The sequence below is a fragment of the Lonchura striata genome, chromosome 6 (assembly GCF_046129695.1).
Source record: "Lonchura striata isolate bLonStr1 chromosome 6, bLonStr1.mat, whole genome shotgun sequence".
In the NCBI taxonomy this organism is placed as follows: Eukaryota; Metazoa; Chordata; class Aves; order Passeriformes; family Estrildidae; genus Lonchura; species Lonchura striata.
In genome coordinates this window covers 68,439,263-68,461,857 of record NC_134608.1, presented here as the reverse complement: position 1 = coordinate 68,461,857, position 22,595 = coordinate 68,439,263, and the positions used below count along the sequence as shown (strand labels likewise).

The following is a 22,595-nucleotide window of genomic DNA, read 5'->3' as shown; positions in this document are numbered from 1 at the left end:
TCTCCCACTGCCCCCCAACGTGTCCATCTCTCTGCTGCCCTCGAGCTCCCGGCCCGGCCCCGGCCGCCTGCTCCCATCCAGCTGAGGTGGTTCCAGGGCCAGCAGGAGCTCTCTGTGGTGGCCACCGACGTGGTCCCCAACGGGGACTGGACCCACCAGCTCCTCGTGCTGCTGGAAACCCCAGCCCGGGCAGGGCTCACCTCCACCTGCCAACAACATCAGCCTGGAACAACCTGTGAGCCGGAACTGGGGTATGGGGGAGGAACTGGGGGTGCTGGGAGCAACTGGGATGTGCTGGGAGCAACTGGGAGGGAGCTGGAGAGAGCCTGGTTTCAACTGGGAGAGGAGGTTGGGGGTTTAGAAGGGCTAAGAAGGGGTTTGGAGAATACTGGGAAGGGTGGGATGAGGTTCTGGAGGTCCTGTTGGGCACTGGGAGGGAGTTTGGGTGCACTAGGTTTAAGTGGGAGGGAATAGAGTGAGCCTGAAGGAGCTGGATGGAGATTGGGGATGGAAAAGCAGAGATTGGGATGAGGTTGGTTGTGCTGGGAAGAGACTGGGAGGGCTCTGGGTGAGTCCTGGTGGGGCTGGGAAAGGACTGGGATAGGCTTTAGGGGTCCTGAGGCAGTAGGGGACGACTAGAAGGAGGCTGTGGGATCCTGAGAGGGACAGGAGGGGCTTTAGTGGGTCCTGGGGAGGTTAGGACAGAATGAAGAGGGAGGTTTCAGGGGATCCTGAGTGGGCTGGAAGCGACCAGGAAAGTGCTTGGAGGGGCTTGGGTGTCTGTGAGAGTTTTTGGGAGATCCTGACCCCTGCGGACCACCCAGAGATGCTGCTGGATGCTGCCGCAGCAAGATGCTGACAAGAACTGGGGACTCCCGAGTTGGGCTTCGTCTTCCTGGCACTGGGGATCGAGTTTACATGCACAGGAAAGGGGGGTCCCAGGGGTCGTATCCCCCCTCCCCTGGAGTGTGAATGCTCCCCCGGGGCCCCCAGCCCGGTGTCACCCCCTTTTCTCTGCCCACAGAGCTCCTGAGCCGCCGGCGGCCGCAGCCGCTCCCCGTGGCCTCGAGCCCGGCAAGGACCCCCCCACTCCTTCCCCACGCAGTTCCTGGGGGCACTGGGGAGGGACTTGGGGGGACCCCACGGCGGGGCCGGCCCTGGGCAGGGAGGGCGGGTCCAGGTGGGGAACACTGCCTGCTGCGGGTCTGCCCGGCAACTGGTGAGTCATCAGCCCCGCTCGCTCTCATTGGCTGACTCTTCTCCACCGCGTTCTCTCATTGGCTGAGGAGAGGCCCGGCAGTGCAGAGAAGGAACGGGAGAGATCCCGCCCCGAGCACCGGCACGGGGACAACAGACCCGGCCTGGGCACAGGGAGGGAATTTATTACCAACCAAACCACGGCAGCACCAGGAGAAGGGAAAGAAATCCCTCCAGCACCTTCCCCCACCCAACGGGGATCACCCACAACAGGGTTATCCACCATGGAGAGACGGGGACATCCCAGTTTAGACCAAAGCCAATTTTACTGAGTGTACCAGGTGTTTATACAGGGATTTACTTGTATGGGGCTTATAGAGGGCTCTGTTTTTGGTAACAATTTCCCATTGGTTACACATTCTTCATGACATCACATCACCTGGTAACATTACCTTATCAAAAAGTCTCACACCATATTGCCTGGTCAGTGTTCTTGCCAAGGGAGACTTAAAACTGTGTCTGTGTCTCCCACAGTTTCTGCTCAGTCAGGCCTCAGATATCGGGCCTCTTTATCAGCTCCATTGCTTTACTCCCTGTTTTATTCCCCATACGGGGACACCAGGGCTCTGCCCAACAGGGGTCACTGGGGATCATCCAGCCCGGATCCTCCCATGGGGGATGGAACTGCAGCAGCTCACCAAGCTCTTCCCTTACTCTCTTCCCTCACTCCAAGCTCTTCCCTCACTCGGGGCACTCAGTGGTGCCTCCGTTGGTGCTGGGTCAAGTCTGAGCTCCTGGAGAAGCTCTTCCCACACTTCCCACACTCGTAGGGCCTCTCCCCAGTGTGGATGCGCCGGTGCACGGTGAGGCTGGAGTTTTGCTTGAAGCCCTTCCCGCAGTCGGGGCAGCGGAAGGGACTCTCCTCTGTGTGAATCCGCTCATGAAGGAGGAGATTGGAGCTGGTATGAAACCTCTTCCCACACTGGGGACACTCGTAGGGCCTCTCCCCAGTGTGGATGCGCTGGTGTGCTTTCAGTTGGGATCTCCACCCAAAGCTCTTCCCACATTCCAAGCACTCATAGGGCCGTTCCCCAGTGTGGATCACCTGGTGTTCGAACAGGCTAGACCTCTGTATGAAGCTCTTCCGACACTTCCCACACTCGTAGGGCCTCTCCCCGGTGTGGATGCGCCGGTGCACGGTGAGGTCAGAGCCTTGCTTGAAGCCCTTCCCGCAGTCGGGGCAGCAGAAGGGCCTCTCCTCTGTGTGAATCCGCTCATGTCTGAGGAGATGGGAGCTTCTCTGAAACCTCTTCCCACACTCCCCACACTCGTAGGGCCGTTCCCCAGTGTGGATCCTCTGGTGCCGGATGAGGCTGGAGCTCCACCTGAAACCCTTCCCACATTCCAAGCACTTGTGGGGCTTCTCCCTGCCATGAGGCTTCTCCACCAGCTCTGAGCTCTGGCTGGATCTCTGCCCGCCTTCCTGGCTCAGGGGGCTCTTTCCTCCCTGCAGCTCCCTGGGCTGGGTTTGCAGCTCCTCCTCCTGCAGCATCTCCAGGGCTTTTCCTCCTCCTCCATCCAGCCACGCCCTGGCAATGAAAAATCCTGGTTTGGGGAAAAAAACAAGAGGAGAGCACCTTGGACTGGAGGTTCCTCCTTGCCCAAGTTCATCTCAGGAAGGCATTGGGAATCTTGTGTCTGTAAGAACCTCCAAAACACCAAGATTCAGCCCAAAAATCCCACAAACTTCAAGACACAAATCAGAAACTCCCCAAAGATCACAAGTCAGCAAAAACCTCCTCCAAAAGATAGATTCAGCTGCCACATAAAACCAAAGCACCAACATTTAGCCCAAGAAAGCTCAGAAACACCAAGATTCACCCCGTGAAAATCGTGGATCCCCCTCCACAGTCAACTGCTGCATGTGGGGGGACCACCACTCCTGGGGCTGGGGGGAGGCTGCAGACACAGGGAGGGGTGGAACCTTCTGCTGCTTCCTCTTTCTGCTCCTCCTCCTCCTCCTGTGTCTCTGCTCTTCCTCACACTCCTCTTCCTCTTGCTATTCCTCCTTCTCCTGCACAATCCCACCCTCTCCTGCCACGTCCATAGTATTACCATTTCGTTCCTCAAGCCTGCTTCTCCTTCCCTTCTCCTCCTGCCCCCAGGCCCAGCACCCACTGCCGGCTCCCTCTTCTCCCCAGCCCCACAGCATCCCAGCGCAGGGGCAGGGATGGAGCTGGGGCAGGTCGGGCTGGGGCAGCGCTGGGCTCTCGGCCGCTCCCGCCCGCACTCGGTCCCCACTGCAGCCGCTCCCGCCAGGACAGCGCGGGGGGGCCCGGCCTTGGCGCTGCCCCACTCCCACCTCCCCAAATTCCCCTCGCGGGGCCATGGGGCCGAGGGGGGGCGCAGGTGGGGAATGCTCAGAGGGCCACGGATCTGTACATAAGGAAGTGAAAGGAGAAGCCATCGGTTTCAGAAAATGCTATAAATTGATGACACAGACTGCTGCTCAGGCAAGATCCTGCTCAATTAATGAACTTCCAGAAGAACAACAAAGACTTAACAGAGCCATGAATATCGTTTGCTATACAAAAGTGGGGAGCATATTACGGTGGGTATGTAGTAGGTGGATTGGAAATCTGTACCTCTCAAGCACTTCAGCCAATGGGGAAAGAGGGAGATGTGGCCAGGAGAATAAGGATGAAAAGGAGACTGTGTCCTACAACAATTGGAGAGATCCCATGGGAAATGTCCCATGGCCTCTCCCAGTTTTAGAAATGAAATTACTTTTACAGGACTCCTCTGTCTGATTTGGGGACAAAATCCTTTGGTGATGTCAATTTTTCCACACACCCTGGGGCTCATCCCGAATTCCTTCCACCATCCGGGGCGGTGGGCAGGGAGTGCAGCTGAAGGTGCCTCACCCACTTTGGGTGATCGGCTCCCTTGGCTGGTGGCGGCACCGGGGATTGATTGGGGACCCGGGAGTGACCAGGAGACAGATGAGTGACACATCAGGGGGTCTGTGAAGAGTCAGCAGAGAGAGAGCACTGAAAATCTCATCAGTGATTGCCCTGGGATCCTCGGGGAGTGAACATGGCAGGGCACCCATGGAGGGGAGAAAAGGGAAAGCCAGGGAGGAGTCCTGGCCAAAGGGATGATGATCCCAAAATGTCCCTGAAGGGTCCCCTGGGAGAATGTTGAGGTAGTTTGCACATTCCCCCAGAGGTAATTAAGGACATGGACACCCAGGGGGGCAATAAGGGAAGTGGAGAAGGGATTTGGACAACAGGGGATGGATGGTGTTGGTGTGCTGGGAAGTGATCGGGTGAAGGGGAGTGTGCAGGAATATAGTTCAGGCAAGAAGCAGCAGGAAGAATCTATGTGGTAAGAAAATGGATGATGGCAAAGAGGAGGAACAGAAAAATACTCTGGATTGGGATGTTTTCCAGCAGGGTCTTATCCTCACATTTGCCAGCTGATCCAGATCCTTCCATCTCTGGTTTCCAGGAGAGGAAAAGCAGGAGGTCAGGATGCCAGGGATTTCTCTGCGCTGGCAGCGGCAGCACCGGGCGCAGAGGTGCGGCACCGGGAGCACGGGCTGGGGCCTGTGGGGAGCTGCGGGGCCGGGCCGGGGCTGTGGGGCAGCCGGGGCTCAGCGCCGGGCGCTGCCTGACCCCACCAGCCCCGGGCAGGGCCGGCAGTGGCCCCCGGCCCCCAGGAGGCTGCGGGACGCCCCGGCCGCTGCCCGGCCCCGGGGAGCTGCCGGCCCTGCCCGCCGGGGGGGCCGCCTTTGGACACTGCGGCAGGACAGGCACCGGCTCTGCCACACGGGCTGGGCAGGGACCCTGAGCACAACGGGGAACACAAAGGAACAGCTGGGAAATGCAGAGTGCACATGGAAGGATCAGGATTTGCTGTTCAGGATTTGCTTTGGGTCCCTGCAGAAAGGAAAGGTTTTGCAGAAAGCTCAGCAGCTCTCAGAGGATGAGCACCCACAGGCAGTGACCGGGGCTGCAGGAGTGGCACAAGAAGCCCTGCAGCACTTGGGCACAAGGGCACAGCAGCTGAAGGCAAGAAGGGATGAGCAAAAGGCCAAGCTGAAGGCAAAGGCCATGGCAGAGTTCCCACAGCCCCTGAGGGATCAACCCCAGGGCCCAAGGGGGCCCCAGCACCCAGGGCATGACGGGGTCGGCCACAAGCACCTGGCAGAGGCATTGCCCTCCTGGCCAGGGCAGAGCCCACCCAAACAGCCCCTGGGAAGGAGTCAGGGCTCCAGCTGCAGCCCACAAGGACACTGCAAGCACAGACAGCAGCACCCTCAGCAGGAGCAAGTCCACCCCTGCATGGACATGGATTGTCAGGGCTCTCTGAGCTCCCATCCCACCGGGGACCCACCACACTGGAGCCCTGGAGAACATTCAGGCTGGGTCTGCATCCAGAGGAGGCCTCTCCTGATGGACACAGGGGCCTCTCCATCCACTTGGAATCTTACACCTAACGGGGGAAAATTGTAAAGGAATGTTTTCATTATTAAGAGAATAAATGGCAAAGCTGAACTGGTATCAATCATTTGTTCAATCGCTATTAGGAGCTGTGGGGGATAGGTTTGAAATAAACTAATTTCTTTTTCTTCCTATTCTGATTGTAATTAACTAGGAAGGAATTTGATGGTGGCATTGTAATATTGTAAAAGGTGATACAGAGGCTATTGCTACTGTACCTTTGTGTCAAATGTCTGGCAAGGCCTGTGCTGAAGGGAACCCAGAGGTGTGGGCAGCCCCAGAGGAAAATTTTATGTAGAGCCTCTTGAAATTACTTGGAAGCAACCAGGACAAGTGGTGTCTAAAAGCAACACCCTGTTCCAGGGGAGGGAAGGAAGGGCTCACAGCCTGGTATGGAGTCCCTGCTAAAGGCAGGGCTTTTGGAGCCAGGGATGTCTCCCTACAGCACTCCTATCCTGCCAGTCAGGGAATCAGACGGCTCCAATGAGGAGGACAAGAACAAGTGGTAGACAAAGCCTCTATGAAATGGCTGAATTTCCTGGCTAAACATATCTTTTGAGTATTGGAAAAAAAAAAAAAAAACAAAAAAAAAAAAAAAAAAAAAAAAACACGCAAATGGTGGAGAAAAATATTAAATATTTCGGAAATACTGGGACTGAAGATTCCAGGTGCATTGATCCAGAGAGGGTCTGGGCAATCTCAGAAGTAACATTTCCCAGGACCAAAAAGGAGCTGAGACAATTTTGAGGATTAACAGGGAATTACACAGCCTGGATTGAGGATTCTCTGTTCCAGCCAGAACATTGTAGGACTTTTTGACCCCAGACAGCCTCCATGATGTGTTATGGAAAGGAGAAAGAGAGCAAAACTTGAGAAAATGAAAACCCAAAAATATTGATGCCTCAGCTCTGGCTCTTCAGACTCACAAAAGAAATTGGAATTGTAGGTGAATGTTCAACAGGGCCATGCCAAAGGAATTCGTGGGCCAACATGTTTCACCCAGTGGCCAGAGTGGCCTCATTGGCTGCAGAATTGTGCACCGCCGCTGCTTCTTTGCCTCTGCCGGGAGCACCGGCCCAGCCGCCCCTAACCGCGGGCGGGCCGATCCCGCTCCCGGCTGGTGCCCCCGGCACTGCCCCTCCTGCGGCGGCTCTGGCAGCACACCCTGCCCGGGCTCCGCCTTCGGAGGACCAGGGCTGGGCGCTGGGCCCTGCCCTCAGCCCCTTCCTGCCCGGAGCTCCGCTCCCCGGGAACCGCAGCCCCAGCTCCGAGAAACTCTTTCTGTCTGGAGGACGCCCCTTACAGGAACACAGGGAGTTCAGTTAGGAGGCAACATTCTCCGGACTCTTCCTCACAGCACGGGAGAAAGGCTATAGAAAGAGACCGGGATAAAGGCATGGATCTATTTCCACTAAGAGAGGTCCCGATGGGAGGGCGTGGAGCCGGCTTTGTGAATGCTCCTTTGACTTCTTCTGGGGTCAGGAATTTTAAAAAGGAAATCAAAGGGATTTTGGAGGATCTCATAAGCACTGCTGAACAATTAGACCAATTTTTAGGTTCAAACATTTATATTTGGGAAGAAATGTGGTCCATAATAAAGATACTATTTTCTTAAGAAGAAAGGCAAATGATCAGAATTGCAGGCATAAAAGTCTGGACTAAAGAAAATCCACAGGGCCCCCCGAGGAGGGCAAATGCCAACCACACCTCCTGAGTGGGGTCAAAATGATGAGGAGGGGAGAAAACATATGAATGAGTATCAAATTTGATTGTCGGGGGAATAGGGGGGCAGCATCTCGAGGGCAAAGTGCTGAGGGGACTTTTGGGGCACAGCAGGGGAGGGGGGAGGCTCTGGCTGAGTGGTTGGACAGACTTGGGAGAAATAGGAGGCAGTGTTCCAGAGTGGATCCTGAGACTGATGTGAAAAAAGCTTTGTTAAGGAATAACTTTGTGCTTGGCCAGATAATGGAAAAAATTGAAGATTGGCATGACAGATTATTAGATGATTCATTAAAGGAAGCTCAGAAAGTCTGTGGCCAAAGCCAAACTAAAAGCAAAGATTGTGGCAGTCACCATGCGAGGAAACGATTGCAAGAAAGCAATAAAAAACCCACAGGCCCTATTCCTAGATATGATAGTGGTAGAGACAGGGGAACAGGAAAGAATAAAATCCCAATGCAAAGTTTCAGAAATATTGTAAGAATGTCTACTTTTACTGTAAGGGCAAAGGTCATTATAAGAGAGATTGTCCTAAGAGGGTAACAGATCTGAGAATTTGTAAAGAGATGGGCACCGAAGAAGAATAAGGATGTCAGAGGCTCTATTTTTTCAGGGGACAGATACCATGTAAAGCCTATGATAGCTTTAAAAGTCGTTCCCCAAGAAGAAAAATTGGAGTTTGTGGTAGACACAAGGGCAGAAATAACTTTTCTGTAAAATATTCCATAAGATTATAGTGTAAGCATAGATACTGTAAAAGTAACAGGAGCAAAAGGAGAGAGTTCCACAGTACCCGTTATTAAAAATGTGGTAATAGAGGGAGAAACTGGATTTTGGATGAGGGATGTTTTCTTGGTCCCAGGTGCAGGTAGCAATTTATTGGGACAAGATTTACAAGTGAAATTAGGAATAGGGGTTGTTCCAAAAGAATGGAAGATGACAGCTAGACTTTTAAAACTAGGCCAGGAGGATGGAAGAAGAATTAACAAGGAAGTTTGGGCTGGGGAGGGAAATAGGGGAAGATTAAATATTGACCCCATAAAGATAACAACTGAGGAAAAAAAATTGTCCCATACATGTACGGCAGTATCCTGTATCTTTAGAAGGACGGGAATGTTTAAAGCCAGTAATAGAAGGACTAACAAAGGATGGGACATTAGAACCTTGTATGTCTCCCCATAATACCCCAATACTCCCAGTAAAGAAGCCTGATGGGAGCTATAGACTGGTACAAGCCTTAAGGGAGGTTAACAAAGGAACTCAGACCCGCTATCCAGTGGTACCAAATCCTTATACTCTTTTCAGTAAAGTTCCTTCCCAGCATCAGTGGTTTAGTGTAGTGGACCTTAAAGATCCCTTTTGGGCTTGCCCATTAGCCCAGGAGAGCAAGTTATCTTTGCTTTTGAATGGAAGGACTCACTAACTGGAGAAAACAGCAATTAAGATGGACAAAACTACCACAGGGGCTTACAGAATCCCCAAACTTATTTGGACAAGCTTTAGAAACAATACTACAAACTTTCCCCACCCCCCTGGAATACAAGTTATTTAATGTATAGATGATCTTTTACTTTCTGGGGAAGCTGAAGCTGAAGTTAGAGAGGCTACTATAAAGCTTTTGAATTTTCTTGGGGAAAAAGGTTTAAAGGTATCAAAAGGGAAGCTGCAATTTGTAGAATCAGAGGTAAAATATCTTGGACACTTGCTTAGTAAGGGTAGTTGGAAGCTCAACCCAGACTGAAACACAGGGATTCTATCCCTTCCCCCTCCCTCTTTAAAGGGGGAAATCAGAAAGATACTCAGATTATTGGGATATTATAGATTGTGGATTGAAGGATATACACAGACAGTAAAATTTTTGAATAAAAAAAACTGACAGAGGGAGATGATATAAAATGGATCAAAAAGGATAATGAAAAACTAAGAAAAAAGAAGTTAAAACTAGCCCCAATATCAACTTTAAGCTCACCTTCACTAGCAAAACCCTTTCATTTGTATGTAAATGAAAAAAAAGGGGTAGCTCATAGGGTTTTGTTTCAAGAGTGGGGAGGAGTAAAGAGACCCGTGGCTTATTTATCAAAGATGTGGGATCCAGTAAATCAAGGCTGGCCAGTGTGTATTCAAGCTATAGCAGCTACTGCAATCCTAGTAGAGGAAAGTCATAAACTGACTTCTAGAGGTAAATTAATTGTGTGCACACCTCATGCAGTACTAAATTTCTTCCAATTTGCATTGTGATTTTTATCTTGAAATACATAACTTACTGTACTCTAGGATTGAAAAACTAGTTTACAGCTGTGACATAGCAAAACCTGCTATTAATTTGAGTCAATGCAGGCTGTTCAATCAAGTGTTCTCAGTGTGTAAAGTTAAACTAAAGGTAACACCAGCTGCTTGGTAGGTCAATGAGAAACAATTTTCCTTCCAACCAGTCCTTTTTCATGTACCCAAATGTGTTTTGCTTTCTTAGTTTTTTTGTTTTGCTTGTTTGCTGGTTTTTCTGGAAGTGCTAACTACTTGCAGTGTATCTAGAAGAGCAAATAAAATTGTGCATACAAAACACTTGTAAAAAAATAGGGTTCATTTTTTCCCCACAATGGGAGGTGGCTACATATAGAAAAGGGAACCTACAAAGCTAGATGAAGAAAAAGTTTCAGTATCTTCTAATGTAAACAATTTGTTACTTCCAGCATCACAGTGGGTGTGTGACACACACATATGAAAAAGATGGTGAGGGAGATCTCTGTTTACTACAGTTTCCTATTTCTTGAATGAGTTAGAGAGCTATGAAGCAATTGTGATTCCTTGTGTGGATTACCCAGGCCTGCAGGGAGGGCTTGGCCATGGTTCCCTCTGTGCTGCAGGCAGCCCTGCAGCGTGGCAGCAGTGGCTTGCCTCTGGTGAGTTTGCAGGCAGGCTGCTCCAGCACTGCAGTGCTCAGGGGCAGTTTCCTATTTTGACACCAAAGCTTAAATTCAAGAGTGCCTCTTCCCATCCAGTTATTGTTTGTACTGTAAGAACCTCTTCAGAGAGTGTCTCCTGGCAGTCAAAAAGAGAGTATTGCAAAGATAAATTCCTTACTTGCTGTCTCCCCCACTGTATCCACATTTTGTCTATTCCCTCTTCAAATTGTAGATTTGTAAAACTCATGCTCTGTGTCCTCAGATGCCCTTCCCAAATCAAACCTTGGCTTCTTTGCAAATTATATTGCACTAACAAGCATTGCCTTAAATTTTTTATTGCAGGCAAGATCACTTCAGAAGTAAGTTTTTGTTTACCTTGTTCCTAAACCCTTTCAAGCTTGTGAATGGAAAATTGTGACAGCAAAATAAGTCTTTAGTTTTAGCACTGTCAGCTGTGGGTAGCTGGTAGCCCTTGGTGGAGGGTGCCGTGAATTAAAGGCCTGCAGAACACACATAACAAAACTAATTAAATTTGTAAGGAAGTTGAAAAAGGAGGGAGAGGTGATTGGCAGACTCACCTCTCCAGGATGTAGGACTAATGTTAGAAAGTGGACTGATATTGGAATGTGGATGTTGAAATGTGAAAAGAGAAAAAGAAAGCGAAAGAGAGAGAAAGGGAGAAGACACAAGAAGAGAGAAGAAGAGAGAAGAAGAGAGAAGAAGAGAGAAGAAGAGAGAAGAAGAGAGAAGAAGAGAGAAGAAGAGAGAAAAAGAGAGAAAAAGAGAGAAAAAGAGAGAAAAAGAGAGAAAAAGAGAGAGAAAGGGAAAGAGAGAGAAAGAGAAAGAGTGAAATACACCCCAAAGTCCCCATACCGCAGCTATCTGTAAGTTCTCCCCCATTCCTGCTAGACAGAGTGACAACAAGGGGAGGGGAGTGAGGAAGTACAGACAAAGGCAAAGCCGTGAAAAAGAGGGAGAGCTGGACCACCAATAGAGATAAGATCAAAGCAGAGATAGCTGACTCTCACAATGTGCTTTATTTTTTTAAACAAGACTTCTTTTTTTTTCTTCTGATTTTTGTTATTAAGGAGGCTTTTGTTCTGAAGAATGGGTCTGTAAGACTAAAACTGTTGGATGTTGCCTAAAAAGCAAAAAACCAAGAGATGTGATACATCTTGTGTTAAATTTGGGCTAGTCTTTTTTTATTTAACTAGTTATAGCTCACAAGAAGAAGAATTGGCCTCTGCAGCAATTAGCACAGCTGGATACAAGAAGAAGAAGCAGCTATAGAAAAAGTTTTTAGTTAAACCCAGAAAGTTTTGAAGAAAACTAATGGTGAAAGTTAATGCAGTATTGTTTTTCTTTTAACATTGTGTTATTAAGAAGTCCTTTCCAGGTACTACTAAAGCAGCAATCCCAACCATGGAAAAGAGGGTGAATTCATGCCAGCAAAATAAAAGAATTTGTGAAGAAACGTGAGGAATGGACTATCACATCTAAACCGGGTGATACCAAATTGACTTTCAACCAGGACTGGGTGGTAATGGTTTGGGAAGACCCAAATGACCCAAGGCAGGTACAAAGAATAACACCTAACTGAGAAATAAGGCAAAGCTTGCATCACTGGTTCTAAGCCCTGCCTGAATAAGCCCTGAGACGCCTCCGACACCTCCTTGGCAGAGGAACACTGCCACTTCAAACAGGAGGATCGGGAGTGTTTGAGTCAAAGAGTTCTGATAGTCTGGCCTTAGCCTGTGGCTTGTACAGGCAAGAAGGGAAATTGCCATTAATACTATGCTGTATACTTTATTTGATTCATCCCCATATTGGACATGGCAGCTGGGTTATAAGTGAATGTTTAAATTATGAGAATAATTGGCATTGTAGCTCACAAAATCTATGTTCTCGTGGCAAGAAGTATTGAGTACTGAATCAATCCCCTATACAGAAAGACCTCAAAAACTGAAGTAATAAATTGCTTTTGTAGATGGGGATTATCAATGCCTGTGGACTGAGAGATACCTGAGGAATGGTGGAAAACCACAGTTAAAAGGTGTCAAAAACAATTTGCCTGGAAATGAGTAAAAAAGGAGTGACAAGGGAAACAGAGGGCAAGCCTGGGTTGAGCACTGAACTCACCAGCGAGAAGATCACACGTACCTGCTGTGGGCAGCAGCCCCACAGGCAGGGGAGGTGGGGGTATAAGCCAAGCCAGACCTCTGTCATTCCTGTTTCTGTCTCTCATTTGTTGTCTTTTCCCTTCTGAGATAGCAGCAAGATTGTGTCACAAATGCTACAGAAAGTATCACATGGAAAGAAACCAAAGTTCCTTTTTGTCACACACACCCATGTCAACAGCCACTGTTATAACCCATCCAAATTAAGTACCTGCAGGAAAAAGGGGGAAAATTATCACATTACAAAGAACTTAGGAAAAAGTAGTAATACTTGGGGCATGGAATGTCCAAAAGGAGAGAGATGGATTTGTTTTACATTTGATCTTAGAAATATAGTCCAAGATTTGGTAAAGAGACAGTTAGTAAAAAAAAAGGTAAAACAAGCACAGCAGTCTAGCTCTGTGTTAACCCCAAATTATATCCTCAGTCATATTAAATGACTCCAAGCAGTTATAGAGAAGATAATAAACAAAGCTGCTCAGGCATTGGAATTAATATGGAGTCTGCAAAGCCAAACATCACCTGCAGTGTATTAAAATAGGTTGGCTTTACGCTATTTATTGGCTAAAGAATGTGGTGTACAGATTGTTGAAAATAGATGGCAATGAGGATGTCATCCTGGAAAAAACAAAGGATATCAGAAAAAAATTATGACCCAGGTATCAGTCCAAAAATGGGAAAATAACGTTAAAAACTAGCAGGTGGGGTAATGTATTGAGAATGGGATGCTGGAAGAAATTAGGATTCTTCCTTTTATGTGTTACAAGTGTTTTGATATTTCTTCTTTGTTTAATCCCATGTTTTATTTGATTACCAACAGAGTCCAAAGAATGCAGGAGGACAGGAAATATTCTTTATAAATCATTTGGCTTGAGCAGTAAGAGGTGGGATTGTGAAAAATGCATATTTATGATTGGCTTTTTGCAAATGTTACAATGAATATTATATGTGTAATGTTAGAAAGTTATGCTGTATTAATTCCCTTACATATTGTGTTAAGTGTAGTTTTAGGTTACAACATTATGTTAAAATAGAGATTATGTATGTGGGGGGAGTTTTCTTCTTAGGAATGAGATGCTCCCTTCGAAGAACACCTAAATCTTCCAAAGGAGAGGAATTTATGGTTTCTGATCAGGAGAAGCTAATTTCTTCAGGCCTTGCTCAGACTTGAAGACACCAGGGGATTAAAGGGAACAGTTGACATACAACAAAGTTTCTTGTTTAGAATAGGATGTATGCATAACCATGAAGGATGTATGACTATGCAACAAGTGTCTTGGTTTAAGGGTGATTCCTTTGTTCACAAGTCAAGCTTTTCTTGACTTAGGGTCCGAGAGCATCTGGACGTCCGTAATTATTTGCTCTTTTTGTCTTGTAATTGTCCTAACTCTAATTGTATTATTATTTTTATAACCATTTTATTATTATTAAACTTTTAAAATTTTAAAAACCAAGTGATTAGAGTTTTTCAAAATTTTCAAAACTAGATGAGATTTAAAGGTGACCCTTTAACTCATGAACAATAAATAGATTATTTGAAGGGGAAAAAAAAAAAGCATCAGATTGTGGGGGGGGCACAACTGAGGCTGCTGAAGGCTGCTGTGGAAGAGAAGCTGCATTCCAGGCACCCAGGAGGAGCTTCAGAAATGCAAATTAAAACTGCTGGGGCAAAGTGGGGACAATGTACCTGGCTCTTCTTGCCTGGGGCAGGAATTGGCTGATTCCCTCTGCCCCTCACCCCAAGCTCTGCCTGCTGGCACAGATGGAATCTGCACAGCTGAAGGCAGAGCCCATGGTGAGGATCTCTGACTCTGCAACAGAAATGGCTGAAGCTGCAAAGGGAAACAGCAAATGGAGAATGTTGTGAAAACTTCACTAAAATAAGGCGGGGATCATCCCTCTGCCCACTCCAACACCTGCTGTCACTGTCTGTGCTGTACAGGGTGTATCAGAGCACTGGGGGTTTTGCTAGAACAAGTTCAGGGAAATCAGTTGGAATTCAAGTATATGATGAAGGACTAAGAAAAAAAATGGTCAATTGATGCAGCCCCAGCTTGAGGGAGCGCCCAAACATGGGGAAAAGATGAACGGCCACCAGAACAAATCCTACAACACCATGGACCAGCCCCTGGGAACCAAAATGATTTTGTGAAAAATGCATGTTATATGGCTCTGTGCAGATAGTTACTACATGTATTATGTTATATTGATAACTTGTGCTGTATTAACATTTTAATAGTATGGTAAACGTAGCTTTGTAGATAAAATGAAGCTTTAGCAGTTAAAAGAGAAAATGCATGTGTGCGTGTGGGGGGGGGTTAAGGAATGAGAACACCTAAATTCGCTCAAGGAACACCTAAATTCTCCAGAGAAGAGGAATTTATGGTTTTCTTACTAGAAGAAGTTAATTTCTTCAGGCCATGCTCAGACTGGAGGATGCCGTGGGGATTAAAAAAAATAGCTGACATACAACAGACAGAGTTTCTTGTTTTAAATAAAATGTATGCATAACCATGAAGGATATATGAATATGCAACTGTGTATTTTTTTAGGGGTGATTCCTTTATTCACAAGGTATTCTTGTTGTGGCTTAAGCGCCCAAGAGAGCATCTGTCCATCTGTAAGTCTTTGCTTTTTAATGTCTTGCAATTGTCCTAACCCTAAATTTTTAGTAGTCTAATTGTATTTCTACTTCTGTAACTATTTTACTAGTATTAAACTTCTAACATTTTAAAAACCAAGTGATTGGCGTTTCTCACAAATTCATATCAGGAGACAGAGAACCATTTATCATTTCAATGGCATCATTAGATTACAAGCTGTCCTCAGAATAAGAACCAACCAGACAGCTCCAGCTCCTGACCTTCCTGCCGACCAAGCCACTGATAGAGGAACACAACATTTCACCAGGGGATGGGATCAGATTATCTCTTAGCAGAAAAAGCAGGAGTTTGTGGAAAACTAAATGGCTCAAACTGCTGCTGGTAAAGAGATGACAAGGGAAAAGTGGTGAAAAAGCTAACAAAGGAAATAGGAGAGCAGTTTATGTATTGGTCAAACATGGAAAGGATGGATATAAGACACGGTTTCGTGGCTCCCTGGCACACCAGGGGTCAAACGAATGCTGCTTCTCCTCTTCTGTGCTGCAGCAACTCTCATCTTTTTACCATGCTCCACACCTTGGCAGTGCAGCTCATCCAGCAGCTGAGCCAGGGCATGCAGGTGGCAGCCAGGCCTCCTGATCCACAAACGGCTACAAAAGGACAGGGAATGAGGGCACCGAGAATAATCCCAAAACCAAAGAGGACCCGGGAAGGACAAAACAGAGTCAAGGAGTGAATCTGCCTGGACATAGGGCCGGGCACTTGTAGATAAGGGGAGAAACCATCAGTTCCAATAAATGTTAGAAATTGACCCAGACAGCTGCTCAAAGTCCCGCTACATTCCCGAACTTCGAGGAGAAGCACAAAGACTTAACAGAGCCATGAATATCGGCTGTTCTACAAAAGGAGGGTGCACATTAACGAGGACAGGCTCCAGGCGCATCGGGAAGTCGGAACCTTCCAAGGAACTCAGCCGGTGGGCAAAGGCAGAGGGAGATGCGGCCGGGAAAATGAGGATAAAAAGGAGGCTGCGGACTACAGCCACGGCAGAGAGCGCACGGCAAATGCCCCGCGGCCTCTGCCCCTGCTCGGCAATAAAGTCACTTTGACAGGACTCCTCGCTCTCCGCCGGGCACACGAACCTCCGGCGACGGGAATTTCCCCGCCCGCTCCCGGCCGCGGGGCAGCCCCTCTGTCCTACCCACAGCAGCCGGGCCGAGCCAGCGCTGCTCCGGCAGCGGCTCCTGCCCGGCCCCGGCGGGAAGGAGACCGCGGGCAGCCGCTCCCGCAGCGCCCTCAGCCCGGGGCCGGCACGGGCCGGACACGGCACCGGCGAGCCGCCGGAGCCCCCTGCCGCCCCCTCCGCCCGCAGCCGGCCCCGAGCCCCCGCAGAGCCCAGCGCGGCTCCCACCTGCGCCGGGGCCGCCTCCGAGCTCCGCCGCCGCCGCCTCACCGCGCTCCGGCCGCTGCCGCCGCTGCCGGGCCCGCGCAGCCGCTCGGCCAATGGCGGCGCTGCGCGGCCACGGCCGCCCTCAGCCCGCCGCCGGGGCCGCGCCGCGCCCCGCTCCCACCAATCAGCGCGCCGCAACCGCGACTGACGGCACCGGCGGCCAATGGCAGCGAGCTCGGGGCGGGCTCTGCGCACGGCCCCGCCTCGCCCCGCGCTCTCGGCGCCCCCGGGCTGCGTGAGGGGAAAGCCGGAGATGAGGAACAGCCCCGGCACGGGCCCGGGCCGAGCCGGGATTGAGCTGCCCACACAAACAAACTTCTCCGCGCCTCCCGCCACGGCTTTCCCGGCCCTGCGCCTCCCGTGCCTCCGCCTCTGCGGGAAGCCCAGGAGCCTCACTTCTCCTGCCCCTCGTTAGCGCATCAGTTCTTCGCTTTGATTTCCCCCAAAAAGGGAAACCTGCCCCAAGCCCTGTGGGTGGGTGGGGCAGGGGAGAGATTTCTGGCAGAAAACTCCAAAGACTCGGAGCAGGAGAAGGAGAAGTCAGTGCAGAGCCTTAAATGCAGCTTTCCCCGCGCCTCCCTGCTCCCAGCTGCACCTCCTCCCCCGGCAGGGCAGGAGACAGGGAATGGGGCCATGCTCAGCTCATCCCCCGGGGCTTCTCCCTCTGCTCAGGGACAGGAGTCGTTCCCTGCTGCACCCTGCGCTCTCTCCCGGCCGAGACTTCTCCAGGAACTTCTCGGAGCGGAGTCCATCCCCTGGGCACAGCCCCCTCCGAGTGCTGCAGCGTGGGTCACTGTGCCACGGGCTCAGTCCTGCCAGGACAGGCTGCTCCAGCGGGGCCCCTCTGCCCGCGGGCTCACAGCCTCCTCTCAGGCATCGCCGAGCTCCAGCCCGGCTCCTCCAGGGGCTGCAGGGGATCTCTGCATCCCCATGGACCTGCAGGGGATCCCTGCCTCCCCATGGACCTGCAGGGGATCTCTGCCTCCCCATGGATCTGCAGGGGGATCTCTGCATCCCCATGGACCTGCAGGGGATCTCTGCATCCCCATGGATCTGCAGGGGATCTCTGCAGCCCCATGGATCTGCAGGGGGATCTCTGCATCCCCATGGATCTGCAGGGGATCTCTGCATCCCCATGGATCTGCAGGGGGATCTCCGCATCCCCATTGTAATATATGTTATGGAATAATTTGTGCTTATGTAAAATATACATCAAGTCAGTTGTGCTTGTAGAAAAAGATTCTTAAAGTTCTATATGGCCAGTGGCTGCAGCCGGGGCTGGAGAAACCACAGCTGGAAGAGAAAGAAAGACCTAATTTACAAATGAAAAAAGGTAGCTGGGTGCAGAGATGGGCTCTTTCCGGGGACAATCCAGGAGACACCCAACGTTTAACCCCTGGTCTGCCGGGGAGCCAGGAAACCAGGCACACGGGCACCCCGCCCTTCCAGCTGCTGAGGAGGCTGCTGGACTGTGCTTCAGCAGAGGAGATGGAATGTGGCTTACCACTCTGTCCTTCTCTAAAAACGGAGAATGGGTCAGGAGGTTTGGGCTCTGAGCACACAGCAGCCTGGCCCAGGCACAGGCCGTGGTGGGACAGGTGCACAGGAGCCTTCTGTGACTGACCGTGGCTCTCTGGTTTCTCTCTGCAGGCTGCCAGCTCCTCATGCCATGGAAACGGCCCCACTCGGCCTGCCAGTCTGGGAGGGCTGGAGGGCTGTGTAACTCATTTGCTGTCAAAAATAAATTGTGGTTTTTTTGTCATTGTCATCATCAGAATATTTCTTTCATCCTTTTCCAAGTTTTTGGCCCCTCCAGGGTAATATTTTTGTGTCCTTCCTCAGACAGTTGATGGCATTTGGATGGGGGGGTAAGCAATGTGAAAAGTTCAACAACAGCTCCAGTTGCCAACTGCAGCAGCCCCTTCAGGAGCCCTGAGCTACCAGCGAGGTCCACGTGTGCCTTGCAAAAGGGAGTGGTTTGCAGCGATGGGGTTGGTGCCCTGCTGCAAAAGCTGGGAGCAGATCAGAAGTGGCAAAATGCCATTTTGGCTCAACCCCCACCCAGGTTCTTTATCTTTTCCCTCTGCTCGGTGATAGGCAGACAGGGCTGGATCCAGCGAGGTTCAAGTTCTGGGTTCTCCCTGGCATCAAAGGGATCAACTAAACTCTTGTATGCAGTGACTGCAATAGGGCTACTGAAGGAAAAAAGGGAATGTCATGAGATGGGGAATCCTTCTTGTCTCCTTTGTCTCCCCAGGAGCCCCTTGGGAAGGGAAATACCCACTGGGTTTATCTGACTCCTTCCCAGCCAGCCTTTCCCTTGCTCCCGGGTCTCATTTGCTCCGCAGGATTCACCAGCTCGCTCAGCTCAGAGGAGCTCTCAGAGGAGAAAACGCTGCCTGGCGTGGGGCTGCCTGATCCCTGTCTCACCTTGATTCCATTTGCCCCCTCCCTGCCCCATCCAAGAGACCAAAGGATCCCCCACAGCCCCACGGTCCTGCAGCAGATCCCGGCACGTTCCCTGCTCCGCTCCTTGGTGCCCTGGGAGGCTCCAGAGCCCTCCCTGTGTGCGGGACAGCGGCTGCAGCACCGCTGCGCCCGCGGCCGAGCAGCGCCCAGGAGCAGCTGCGCCAGCTCCGAGCCTGAAGGGAATCCTCAGCACACACAAATGACAGCTGGCACTTCAGGGGCTGGCAGGAGAAGCTCAACCCATCTGCTCGCTGCCCTTCCCAGCCATGGCCACGCTGGTGCAATTGGAAGAGTCGCCCCTGCCCAGGAAGCTCTCAGGTCGAAGAGAGGAGCAAAAGCCACGGGTTTCTGAGGTGTTAGCTGCCACTGCCTCTGGTTTTCCTTCCAATTCCTAAGGGGTTTTGACTGGTTTTACCATTTCAACACTTTCTGTGTAGAATGCTTATTTTATGATTGGCTTTTCTCAAATGTTACAATGAATATTATATGTGTAATGTTAGAAAGTTATGCTGTATTCATTCTCTTAAGTAGTGTGTTAAATAGAGTTTTAGGTAACAACATAATATTAAAATAGAAACTCTGCGATGTAGGATTTTTTTACTTGCTCAAGCAAGAGATGAGATAATCAATAAACTCTTCACACAGGGATGGCGGTGACTTGGGGCACATAAAGAGTTACAACCTCCTTATCAGAAAAGACAAACATTCTTCCATCTTGTCTCCATCTTTATGGAAGCACCAGGATTAAGGGAAAGAAGTTGACAAAATCCAGAAAAGTTCCTAATTTGCAAGGAATTTCTGCATCATGTATGAGATACATGAATATGCAATAGGCTATTGCTTTTAAGGTTATTCCTTTGTTCACAAGGCATGCTTGTCCTGGCTTAAGTGTCCGAGAGCATCTGGACATCTATAATTTTTTGCTTTTTATTGTCTTGTAATTGTCCTAACTCTAAATTTGATTACTCTAATTGTGTTACTATTTTTATAACCATTTTATTATTATTAAATGTTTAAAATTTTAAAAACCAAGTGATTGGCGTTTTTCACAACGTTCCAGGCTCCCGGGGACCCCCTTATCGGTATGTCCCACCCCGCAGGCTGCAGAGGGTCCCCCCGCTCCGGTGCCGCCCTTCTCCGCTCCCCAGCCCCGCCCCGCCGGTACCGGGCGATCCCCGGTGGCTCCGGGCTGACGATGCGGCGCCTGCCCCGGGCAGCCCAACCCCACCGCGGGAGGGTCCCACGCATCCCCGGCCCAGCGCCGGGGCTCTGCCGGCAGCCAGCACCGGGACCCCAAAATTCTGCTGTCCCGGGGCCACCGAGCGGGCACCCGGCCCTTGGCCCTGTTATAGATACATATTATAATATTGGCTTTTTGCAAATATTCCATTGGATTTTATATGTGTGGTGTTACAATAACTTTGTTATATAGTTTTTATTTCTGTTGTTCATTGATTACGCTCAGACATAGTAGTGCCATAGCTGATAGAAGCATGCTTGTGTTAAAATGCCTGCTTGGATGGGATAACATCCAGTGAGCACAGGATGAGGACACCTGTACAGATCTGCTGACCATCAGCACTCACCGTCTGAAGGCAGTGTGGGCTGGGGCCAAAACTGAAGATGATGATAAAAAAGGACCAAAACCACAACCAAGGAATACACATGCCCTAAAAAGGTGGAACCGAGGAGGAGCCATGCTAAACAGTTCTTGGAATATGTAAACTAGCTTGGGAAAAAGTTTACTATGCATAAGGGACTATGAATATGCAACCGGCTGGTGTAAGGGAAAAGGTATTCAAGGGGTATCTCCGGAGATAACCGTGTGCTCTTGGCTCAGTGCCGAGATGCACCCGGCCCTAACAACCTTTGCTCTATGGCCTTGTCTCCTCTTGTCCTGTATTAAACTTTTTAAATGTTCCCAGGGCAGTGAAGGTGTTTTTCCCAGCCCCGAGCAGAGAGCTCTGCCCGGCGGCTCCCGGGAAAGGCGGCGGCGCTCGGCAGCGGCCCCGGCCCGCCCGGCCCGCGGGAATTCCCCGCAGCGGGACAAAATCCTGCCCCGAAGGAGCGCTCGGAACGCCGCCTGCGGCTCCTCCGTGCCCCGCAGGTGCCGCAGCTGCCCCGCTGCGGCAGGCGCGGCTCTGGAGCAGGGAGGCTCTGCGGGACCCCCGGGCTGTGCCCCCTCCCGGGCCGTGCCCCGGGGCTGATGCTCGGCCCGGGCTCTCTCGCTGTCCCGGCTCCCGCAGGCTCCCGGCGGGAGCGGCACCGCCCGCCCGGCGCCGCAGGGCCGAGCCCTGCCCAGCAAAGGCTCCGTGTCCACGGCCGGGCCCTGCCGGGGCTGCGGCCGCTGCCCGGCCCGGCACAACCCGCAGCGCCCGGCGCGGCTCCCTCCAGCCGGGCACTGCGGCTCCAACCAGGCGGAATATTCAGCGCACGGAATCTCTGTCAGCGCTGCTCACATTGCAAAACCAGCTGCTGCCGAGGCAATCCCAGCTCCCACTGAAGCCTCCCACCCAAAATGCTGCCTTCAGCTCGGACACACCGGTAAGAAACCCAAGAGCAAACTGGAAGCTGATTAGAGAATCTTGCACAATCACATCCAAGAACATTTTGTTACAAAATCACAAATATTAACAGAAGCTGAGAAAGTCGACAATGTTAGAAAACAAGCTTCCAACAATGGGACTCAAAGAGCTAAGGGCATGCGTTTGAATGGAATGAGCTTTCTCTTTCTGACATGTGAGCAATGCCATGGAATTTCCCAAACTAGAGAAATAGGGAGGCCTGGCAGCAGCAGCTTCACACACAGACACAGCAATGACACAGAACAGGGCAGGGCAAGAGGCTGACAAAACTCTAACCGCTACTTGCAATGAAGTACCTTTGTTTCCAGTTCTAATCTAGCCACTATTAATATAGAGTCCAAAAGACTAAAAATACTAGTAATAATAATAACAACTGTACCATTAATAGCAAAAATAGAGGTAATAGAAATGATAAGAGTTAATAGTGGTAATAAAAACTCTACTATACTTATACCAGGTTTGCATGGCCAGGTTTTGGTAAGGCAGGGCATCTAGGAGCAGCTTCTGTGAGAGCAGCTGCTCCTCCATGTCCCACAGAGTCAATTCCAGCTTGCTCCAGGACAGACTGGCTGCTGGACAAGGCTGGCCCTGTTAGAAATGGTGGTAACGCCTTTGGGATAAGAGATTTAAGAAAAAGAAAATGGGTGATGCTGGAGTTGTGACTGTGAGCAGGGAGGAGCAGGGTGAGGACCTGTGAGAGGAACAGCTCTGCACATCCCCAGGGCAGGGCAGGGCAGGAGGGGCAGGAGCTGCTCCAGCTGCTGGAGCTGATTGCCCTGAGATTCCCTGGTCAGTCCCTGGGGAGGCAGCTGGGCCCTGCAGCCCATGGAGGGCACGGAGGGCAGAGATGCACCTGCAGCGCCTGGAGGAGCCCGTGCAGGAGCAGGGGGATGCCTGAGCGGAGGCTGTGACCCCATGAGAAACCTGTGCTGGAGCAGGGACCTGGCAGGGACCTGCAAACCCCTGGAGAGGAGCCCACGCTGGAGC

The 22,595-nt window shown here is 50.6% G+C and overlaps 2 protein-coding genes across 2 annotated transcripts in view; one reads left to right on the top strand and one right to left on the bottom strand.

Annotated features, from left to right (window-relative positions):
* LOC144246437 (uncharacterized) overlaps positions 1-2,605 on the bottom strand; it is a gene marked incomplete at its 5' end in the record, with an annotated part of 88,342 nt that extends 85,737 nt beyond the window's left edge. Inside the window, one exon of the mRNA XM_077783830.1 lies at positions 2,011-2,605. Coding sequence (XP_077639956.1) covers positions 2,011-2,605 — 595 coding nt within the window. The remainder of the gene's footprint in view (positions 1-2,010) is intronic.
* The window catches only part of LOC144246561 (uncharacterized), a 1,050,450-nt gene that overhangs the window by 758,544 nt on the left and 269,311 nt on the right, over positions 1-22,595 (top strand). The window lies entirely within an intron of this gene.